The 10,244-nt window shown below is 40.1% G+C and overlaps 1 protein-coding gene across 4 annotated transcripts; it reads left to right on the top strand.

The window, feature by feature from the left end:
* The first annotated feature begins 3,662 nt into the window (after positions 1-3,662).
* lipt1 (lipoyltransferase 1) lies at positions 3,663-9,040 on the top strand. Of its 4 annotated transcripts, none has more exons than XM_035941725.2 (4): positions 3,663-4,388; positions 5,020-5,591; positions 6,942-7,163; positions 8,489-9,040. In XM_035941725.2, exons 2-4 carry the CDS (start codon positions 5,063-5,065, stop codon positions 8,869-8,871), a joined length of 1,134 nt encoding a protein of 377 aa, XP_035797618.1. In that variant the 5' UTR covers positions 3,663-4,388; positions 5,020-5,062; the 3' UTR covers positions 8,872-9,040. The 4 variants fall into 4 exon arrangements, with proteins under 4 accessions (XP_035797618.1, XP_023151466.1, XP_023151465.1 ...); XM_023295698.3 differs by having other exon boundaries at positions 5,003-5,591; XM_023295697.3 differs by having other exon boundaries at positions 3,663-4,491.
* The last annotated feature ends 1,204 nt before the right edge of the window (positions 9,041-10,244 follow it).

Below are 10,244 nucleotides of genomic sequence, written 5' to 3'. Positions count from 1 at the left end.
GACCTGAAGCAGGTCTTGGTGGTCTTGACTTGAGAATTGGATTGGGACTTGTAGATCCTGATTCATGACCTCAATCGGGTTTCTGACTCAGAACCTGAATCAGGACTTGTTAGACCTGATTTTTTAAAAACTTTTTGGACTTTTTACTACTTGGTTCTGGACTAGTTGGTACTTGCTAGACCTGTTTTAGTACTTGAATTTGGACTTGTTGGTCCTGACTGGGGACTTGTTGGTTCTGATTTGGGCCTAGTTGGTCCCAACTCGATACTACTTGGTTGTGAATTGTTGGTTCTGACTTGTTTCTTTTTAGGACTGACTTTTTATTTGTTTCTACTGAATCCGGACTAGTTGGTACTAGTTGGTCCTGAATATGACTTGTTGGTTTGGACTTGGGACTTGTTGGACCTGACATTTTACTTTTTGGACTTTGTTCCTGACTTGTTAGTTCTTGGTTCTGACTTGGTACCGCTTGGTCCTGAATCAAGACTGGCTGGTTCTGATTCATGACTTGAATTTGGACTTGTTAAACCTGTCTTAGGACTTGAATTTGGAATTGTTGGTCCTGACTCAAGACTTGTTAATTCTGTCTTGGGACTAGTTGATCTTTACTTGTTGGTTCTGCCATAGAACTAATTGGCCCTGCCTCATGACTTGTTCAGGCCTGACTTGGTGCTTGAATTTGAACTTCTTGGTCCTGACTTGGGACTTGGTGATCATGATTTGGGCCTAGTTGTCTAAGTCAATACTACTTGGTCTTAAATTATTGGTTCTGACTTGGTGCTTCTTAGGACTGACTTTTATTTGCTTCTACTGAATCTGGATGAGTTGGTACTAGTTGTCCTGACCTGAGACTACTTGGCTCTGCTACACAACTTGTTTCGGTGTGATGTAGGACTTGTTGGGCCTTACTTTTTGGACTTTGTTTCTGACTTGTTAGCCCTTGGTTCTGACTTGGTACTTATTAGTCCTGACTTGGGACTTGTCTGGGCCTGACCCATGACTTGAATTTAGACTTGTTAGTCCTGACTCGGGACTACTTAATACGTACCTGTTTCTTTTTGGTTCTGTCATGGAACTAGTTGGTTCTGCCTTATGATTTGTTTGGGCCTGACTTGGAACTTGTTTTGCCCTGACCTGGGACTTGTCTTGGGACTTGTTTTGCCCTGACCTGGTGTCCACAAACATCCAGATCCTGTTTGTGTGCAGCAGCAGTCAGACAGGAAGTGGAGTCCCTAGTCAGGAAGTGGAGGCTCTAGTCAGACAGGAAGTGGAGGCTCTAGTCTTTCATTAAGAGCCACTCAGCTTCAGGCCCTGAAGGCTCCAGACTGGATCAAGATGAAATATTTTCAGTAGACCTTGAGTCCTTGAGGTCCAGACCTGTACATGTAGGACAGGATCATACATGTAGGACAGGATCACACATGTAGGACAGGATCACACATGTAGGAGAGGATCATGCATGTAGAACAGGGTCATACATGTAGAACAGGATCATACATGTAACAGGATCATACATGTAGGACAGGATCATACATGTAACAGGATCATACATGTAGAACAGGATCATACATGTACAGGATCATACATGTAGGACAGGATCATACATGTAACAGCATCATACATGTAGAACAGGATCATACATGTAGAACAGGATCATACGTGTAGGACAGGATCATACATGTAACAGGATCATACATGTAGGACAGGATCATACATGTAGAACAGGAACATACATGTTTGTACTTGTTTTTCTTGATTCATGACCTGACAAAAAACTTGCTGGTCCTAACCTGAGACATGTTGGTCCAGACTTGGGACTTGGTTTGGGACTTGTTTTTCCTGACTTGGGACTTGATTCGGGATTTGTTGTTCCTGACTTGGGCTTTGTTGTCATAACTTGGGACTTGGTTTAGGACTCATTGGTCGTAGCTTGGGACCTGGTTTGGGACTAGTTGGTCTTGACTTGGAACTCGTTGGTCCTAAATTTGGACTTTGTTTGGGACTTGTTGGTTCTAACTTGGGACTTGGTTTGGGACTTGTTGGTCTTGACTTGGGACTTGTTGGTCCTAACTTGGGACTGTGTTTGGGACTTGTTGATCTTGGTACTTGTTGGTTCTAATTTGGGACCTGGTTTTGGACTTGCTGGTCTTGACTTGGGACTTGTTGGTCTTAACTAGGGACTTGGCTTGGGAAAAGTTGGTCCTGACTTGGGACTTGATTTTCCTGACTTAGGACTTGGTTTGGGAAAAGTTGGTCCTGACTTGGGACTTGTTTTTCCTGACTTAGGAATTGGTTTGGGATTTGTTGATCCTGACTTGGGATTTGGTTTGGGACTTGTTTTTCCTAATTTGGGACTTGTTGGTCCTAACTTGGGACTTGGTTTGGAACTTGCTGTTCCTGACTTGGGACTTGTTGGTTGTAACTTGGAACTTGGTTTGGGACTTGTTGGTCTTAATTTGGGACTTGGTTTGGGACTTGTTGGTCCTAACTTGGGACTTGGTTTGGGACTTGTCGTTCCTGACTTGGGACTTGGTTTGGGACTTGTTGATCTTGACTTGGGACTTGGTGTGGGACTTGTCGGTCCTAACTTGGGACTTGTTGGTCTTGACTTGGGACTTGTTGGTCCTAACTTATGACTTGGTGTAAGACTTGTTGGTCTTGACTTGGGATTTGTTGGTCCTAACTTGGGACTTGGTTTGGGATTGTTGTTCCTGATTTGGGACTTGGTTTGGGACTTGTCGGTCCTGACTTGTGACTTGTATATATATATATATATATATATATATATATATATATATATATATATATATATATATATATATATATATATATATATATATATATATATATATATACGTGTGTGTGTGTGTGTATCTAAAATTGTAAGCCTCATGCTGCAAAGTCTCCTGATCTGCCAAAGATCTGCCAGAAGCATATGAGAGTATTTTTTTAAATGTTATATATGTGTGTGTATATATATATATATATATATATATGTATATATATATATATATATATATATATATATATATATATATATATATATATATATATATATATATATATATATATATATATATGTATATATATGTATATATATATATATATATATACATATACATATATATATATATATATATATATACATATATATATATATATATACACATATATATATATATATATATATATATGTATATATATATGTATATATACATATATATATATATATATATATATATATATATATATATATATATATATATACATATACATATACATATACATATATATATATATATATATATACACACACATATATAACATTTAAAAAAATACTCTCATATGCTTCTGGCAGATCTTTGGCAGATCAGGAGACTTTGCAGCATGAGGCTTACAATTTTAGATACACACACACACACACGTATATATATATATATATATATATATATATATATATATATATATATATATATATATATATATATATATATATATATATATATATATATATATATATATATATATATATATATATATATATATATATATATATATATATATATATATATATATATATATAAACCCTCTATCTCTACCTCTCTACCTCTTCTGTCCCTCTCAACCCGCCCGGCCACAGCAGCAGATGGTTCCCCCACATTAGAGCCGGGTTCTGCTCCCTGTTAAAAGGGTGGTTTCGTGCCACTGTCTCCTTAGGGCTGCTCTGGGGGTTCAGGCATATGGGTTCTGTAAAGCGTCTCGAGACAATTTGACTGTAATTGGCGCTATATAAACAAAATTGAATTGAATTGAATATGTGTGTGTGTGTGTGTGTGTGTGTGTGTGTGTGTGTGTGTGTGTGTGTGTGTGTTATTATATTATTTGCTGCTTCGTAACAACAGAAACACATTTTCTCCACCGGAAACTTATTTGTGACGAGTCTTGCAGGTGGAACCTTTGCGCGACAGACCTCAGCACAGCCCGGATCTTTAACGGCGAAGGACCGAGGTCAGAGCCAGAAGTCAAGTCCAAGGGTTTCCGTTTCTGACTTATCAGAATAAAAGCGCACATTAAAAACGTCTAAAAACAAGAAGTCTGACGGATAAACGGCCTGTGAGAATCTCTGGAGATTTAAATTTATTCTTTATTAAAATGTGAAGTTTTCCGCTGAATCTCATGAAGAATCTAAAATAAACCTTAAACCGTTAAAACAATTTTTTCACGACGTTCCCTCCTTTATTTTGAAGGGTCAGACTGGAAACAGCGCGGTGCGTCTCCGGTGTCTCCGGTTCAGGTCGTTCCATCACCGCCGGTCCTCATGTTCGGTCAGACGTTTGTTTACCGGCTGTTTGTTTATGTATTTCCGTCGGTAAACATCGGTCCGTGCGGTGAGTTTCACTACACCAGAGTTGTAATTTGCAGCTTCACAGGAAGTCAGGAGGAGACTCTGCAGGTCACTGACAGTGGCTTTACTGTTTCCTGTTCCTGCAGGTGAGATTAGGAAAATGTGACGTCTGACCTCCACTGTCAGTTTATGACGTCATCATCAGTGATTTTAATTCTGGAGCTCAGATTTTTATTAAATTATTTCTTCTAATATATTAGCATTGAAGCTAACTAGCAGTAAACTGTGCTGTTTGTTTCTAAGGCTAACTAGCTTAGCATGATACTATATTAGCTCACTGTAGCACTAGCTAGCTAACTTACCAACTGACTTATGTTAAGATAACAACAATATGCTATATTAGCCTGCTTTAGCCCTACTTAGCTGACTAGCTGACTTTATGTTAAGCTTATGACAGTTTGCTATATTAGCTTGCTGTAGCACTATCTAACTAATGTATTTTATACTCCGTATTAAGCTGCTGTATTGCTAGTTAGCTTGAATTCTTTGCTAGTCAGAGCTCATCCTCCTGCTGTTTGGTCATTAGTTTTTTTGTTCGGATCTTAAATATTCGTGATGTTTTAGGAAGCTGAGAACTTTTATTTTGCTCCACTGAAGGTATTTTGACGTTCCAGACGTTCCCGACATGTGGAGGAGAGGAAGTGACACGAGACAACAATGATGTCACAGGTCAGATGGACATTTTCTCTTTTGAGAGGTGGAAACCAGAGATCCTGGTTCTGGTCCCGGTCCTGGTCCTGGTCCTGGTTCCGGTCCAGCAGCCTCTTCACAGACAGCAGCAGTCCAGGTCTGGTTCTCCAGTCCCGGTCCACCGACGTCCACCAGAACCTGGCCCTGGAGGACTGGATCGACGCCAATGTGGACCTCCAGCGCTGCGGCGTCCTGTTGCTGTGGAGGAACCGGCCGGCTGTGGTCATTGGGCGGCACCAGAACCCCTGGGCCGAGTGCGACCTGAGGGCTATGAGGAAGGCCGGTGTTGCTCTGGCGCGGCGTCGCAGCGGCGGCGGGACGGTTTTCCACGACCTTGGGAACCTGAACCTCACATTCTTCGCCTCCAAGAAGGCCTACGACCGCAGGAGGAACCTGAAGGTGGTGACCGAGGCCCTGAGGAACCTCAGACCAGAGCTGGACGTCCAGGCCACTGAAAGACTCGACATCGTTCTGGACGGACGCTACAAGATCTCAGGTAGGACCAGAACCGAACCGGACTGAACCGGACCAGACCAGACCAATCCAGTCGGGAACATAGTAGAACTCAGCAGAACACAATAGAACTCAGTAGAACTCATCAGAACTCAGTAGAACACAGTAGAACACATTAAAACTACAATAGAACACATCTGAACTCAATAGAACACATTAGAACTCAGTGGAACACAGTAGAACTACAGCAGAACTAGGTAGAACTACAGTAGAACACATTAGAACTACAATAGAACACATTAGAACTACAGTAGAATTCAGTAGAACTCAGTAGTACACATTACTACACAGTAGAATTCAGTAGGACACATTAAAACTACAATAGAACACAGTAGAACTACAGTGGAAGTCAGTAGAGAACATTAGAACTACACTAGAACTCATTAGAGCACAATAGAACTCAGTAGAGCTACAGTAGAACACATCAGAACTCATTAGAACTCAGTAGAGCTACAGTAGAACACATCAGAACTCAGTAGAACTCAGTAGAGCTACAGTAGAACTCATTAGAACGATAGTAGAACACAATAGAACTACAGTAGAACTCAGAACTACAGTAGAACACAATAGAACTACAGTAGAACTCAGAGCGACAGTAGAACTCAATAGAGAGCTGTGGTTTACATTGTTGTTGTTTATGTTGCCGTTTACATTGTTGTTTATGTTGTTGTTTACATTGTTGTTTGCAATGTTTACATTGTTGTTTGTGTTGTCGTTTACATTGTTGTTTAGTGTCCATTGTGTTTTTGTGTTTCTTCATATTGTTCACATTGTTGTTGTTTATATTGTTGTTTACATTGTTGTTGTTTACATTGTCTTTGTAGTTTACATTGTCGTTTACATTGTTGTTTGCATTGTTTTTTACATTGTTGTTGTCATTTACATTGCTGTTTACATTGTTTACATTGTTGCTGTTGTTTACATAGTTGCCGTTTACATTGTTGTTTATGTTGTTGTTTACATTGTTGTTTGCAATGTTTACATTGTTGTTGTTTGTGTTGTCGTTTACATTGTTGTTTAGTGTCCATTGTGTTTTTGTGTTTCTTCATATTGTTCACATTGTTGTTGTTTATATTGTTGTTTACATTGTTGTTGTTTACATTGTCTTTGTAGTTTACATTGTCGTTTACATTGTTGTTTGCATTGTTTTTTACATTGTTGTTGTCATTTACATTGCTGTTTACATTGTTTACATTGTTGCTGTTGTTTACATAGTTGTTGTTAACATAGTTGTTGTTTACATTGTTGTTGTTTACATTGTGTTTGTTTGCATTGTTTACATCATTGTTGTTTACATTGTTTACATAGTTCTTTACATTGTCATTGTCTCCAGGCACGGCCTCCAGGCTCAGCAGACAGTCCTCCTACCATCACTGCACTCTGCTCCACTCAGCCGATCGCTCCGCCCTCTCTGCTGTGCTCCGCCCCTCCTGTCCTGGTATCCATAGCAACGCCACGCCCAGCGTCCCCTCCCCTGTCGCTAACCTGACAGACCACGCCCCCTCTATGCAGTGGGAGGAGCTAGTGGAAGGAGTGGCGCAGCAGTACAGCAAAGGTACTCATTTTCTACTGAGTTCTATTCTAGTTCTATTGAGTTCTACTGAGTTCTAATGTGTTCCACTGTGTTCCATGGTGTTCTACTGTCCGGGGTTCTACTGGGTTCTCCTGGGTTCTACTGGGTTCTCCTGTAATTCTACTGGGTTCTCCTGTGTTCTAATGTGTTCTACTGGGTTCCACTGTAGTTCTACTGGGTTCTTCTGTGTTCTACTGTAGTTCCCTTAATAATAATAATAATGGATAAGATTTTTATATAGCGCTTTTCAAGGCACTCAAAGCGCTTCACAATCAATCCATTATTCATTCACTCATACATTCTCACTCGGCGGTGGTAAACTACATTTGTAGCCACAGCTGCCCTGGGGCAGACTGACGGAAGCGTGGCTGACAATCTGCGCCTACGGCCCCTCCGACCACCGCCAACATTCACATGCATTCATACTCCAGTGTGAGTAGCAGCACTGGAGGCCAGGTGGGTAAAGTGTCTTGCCCAAGGACACAACAGCACATGACTAGGACAGAGTGGGAATCGAAACGCCGACCTTTCGATCATTGGACGACCCGCTCTAGCACCTGAGCCACAGCCGCCCCATGGGTTTTAACGGGTTCTACTGGGGTCTACTGGCTTCTACTATGTTCTACTGAGTTCTACTGTAGTTCTACTGTAGTTTTCCCGGGTTCTAACGGATTATACTGGGTTCTAACGGGTTCTACTGGGTTCTACCGGGTTCCACTGTAGTTCTCCTGGGTTCTTCTGGGTTCTCCTGGGTTCTACTGGGTTTTCCTGTGATCTACTGTAGTTCTACTGTAGTTCTCCTGGGTTCTAACGGATTCTACTGGGTTCTAGCGGGTTCTACTGGGTTCTACTGGGTTCCACTGTAGTTCTACTGGGTTCTACTGGGTTCCACAGTAGTTCTCCTTGGTTCTCCTGGGTTCCACTGGGTTCTACTGTCTTCCACTGTTGTTCTCCTTGGTTCTACTGGGTTCCAATGGGTTCTCCTGTAGTTCTACTGGGTTCTCCTGTAGTTCTACTGGGTTCTCCTGTAGTTCTACTGGGTTATACTGTCTTCTACTGTAGTTCTCCTGGGTTCTACTGGGTTCCACTGGATTCTCCTGTAGTTCCACGGAGTTCTACTGGGTTCTCCTGTAGTTTCAATGGGTTCTACTGAGTTCTACCTGGTTCCACTGAGTTCTACTGAGTTCCACTGAGTTCTGCTGGGTTCTACTGGGTTCTCCTCTCCATACAGTTGTCCCTATTTAGGTTTTTCTTCCTGGTTTCTTTGCTCTAATCATGTTCTGCTTCATTTCCGTTGGTTCTCTCAGAGTTCTGCTCCGGTTCGCCGACGGTTCTCGTGAATCCGTCTGATGAGTCGGTGTTCCCGGGCATCGGCCGTCTGGAGGCAGAGCTTCGAGGGTGGAACTGGACGTTTGGAAAGACGCCGAAGTTCTCGGTGGAGATGTCTCTGCATCTGGAGGAAGTTCTAGGTTCTGTTCGGCTGCAGGTGAAGGATGGACGGATCTCCAGCTGCAGGATCCAGGTTCCACCGGGCTGGGTTCCTCAGCAGCTGGTCGGAGAACTGGAGAACATTCTGGTCGGAGAGAAGTTCTGTCCCAACGCAGCCGCCACCGCCGCCACCGCTCTGCTGAGTTCCGAGAACCGACCAATCAGAGAGCTGTGTGCCGCTCTGCTGCAGGTGATGGGCTGAGCGCCAATCAGAGAGCAGCTCTGAGAACCAATCAGGGAGATCGCTGAGAGCCAATCAGGGAGCAGCTCCGCCCCCTGCAGGAGGAACAGGAGAACTGTTTTCTGTAAACTGAACATCTGAATTTTTTGTTGTTTTATTGAGATTTTCTGAATTAAAGCCTTTAAATATTTTTATTTTTACTGTCATCACTTTTTACAGAATCTGAGAACAAATTTTAAAGTTTAAGAACCAAAAATCAGATTTTCTCTTTTTCAGCTTTTTTAAAACCATTTTTTTGTGGCTTTTTTGTTATTTTATGCAAACTTTAAATCATTTTTGCTTTTTTTAATCACTTTTTTGTAATTTTATGTCATTTTTGTGTCATTTTTGCTTCTTTTAATCGTTTTCTTTGTAATTTTATGAAAATTTTGTGTCATTTTTGTTTCTTTTAATTGTTTTATTGTAATTTTGTAATTTTTGCTTCTTCTAATCGTTTTCTAAAAAAATTTGTCATTTATGCTTCTTATAGTCGTTTTTAAAACAATTTTATGTCATTTTTTTGTAATTTTTGCCTCTTTTAGGCGTTTTTTTGTAATTTTATGTCATTTTGTGTAATTTTTTGCTTCTTTTAATCGTTTTTTCATAATTTTGTCATTTTTGCACTATTTCTGCTTCTTCTAATAGTTTTTTTGTTTGTAGGTCATTTTTGTGCCATTTTTGCTTCTTTTAATGAAAAAAGTACAAATGTAGGACATCATGTGATGATTTGACTTTTTTAAAAGTAAATTTGTTGCAATAATGATGCAAAAAAAGATTAACAGAAGCGAAAATGAAACAAAATTGACATAAAAATACAAAAAAAAACGATTAAAAGAAGCAAAATTTCACAAAAATGACATAAAATTAGAAAAAAACAATTAAAAGAAGCAAGAATTACAAAAAAAAAACAAAAACAGCAACGTCCAGCTGTGAGTTTTCTTGGTTTTTCCATTAAATGAAACATTTATGACTAAGTTTTAATTTTTATTCAGGTGCAACATTTCTGCAGCCAAACAAACAGTAATTAACTGTTTTTCAGTCTAAACATGAAGTTTGATCAAGAATATTTTCAGCTAAAGTTTTTTTTTTTTTTTTTTTTTTACCGGATCAGTGAACTAAAGCAGAGATATTTTTATTTTAATTAAAAAAAAAAAAAAAAAAAAAAAAGTTTTCTGCACTAAAAGGCCTCCACACCCTGAAGAAAGCACTTCTAAATGATCTCTTCTGATTCCTGACGTACCGGTCAAGCCGCAGCACGCATGCGCAGACTGCGCAGGGAATAGGAGGTCTCACTCTGACGTGGATCCAGAAACCAAACCTTTAATTCTGCTTTTTTAAAAACACGAACTTTATTT

The sequence above is a fragment of the Amphiprion ocellaris genome, chromosome 24, assembly GCF_022539595.1.
Source record: "Amphiprion ocellaris isolate individual 3 ecotype Okinawa chromosome 24, ASM2253959v1, whole genome shotgun sequence".
Lineage (NCBI taxonomy): Eukaryota > Metazoa > Chordata > Actinopteri > Pomacentridae > Amphiprion > Amphiprion ocellaris.
The sequence above is the reverse complement of the archived record's forward strand: the minus strand, read 5'-3'. Positions and strand labels throughout refer to the sequence as shown.

Bases quoted from the DNA above. Each gene is read 5' to 3' on its own strand.
- lipt1 (XM_035941725.2), top strand. From the start codon at position 5,063: ATGATGTCACAGGTCAGATGGACATTTTCTCTTTTGAGAGGTGGAAAC. The intron at 5,592-6,941 runs GTAGGACCAGAA...CATTGTCTCCAG, and splicing joins CGGACGCTACAAGATCTCAG to GCACGGCCTCCAGGCTCAGC. The intron at 7,164-8,488 runs GTACTCATTTTC...TGGTTCTCTCAG, and splicing joins GGCGCAGCAGTACAGCAAAG to AGTTCTGCTCCGGTTCGCCG.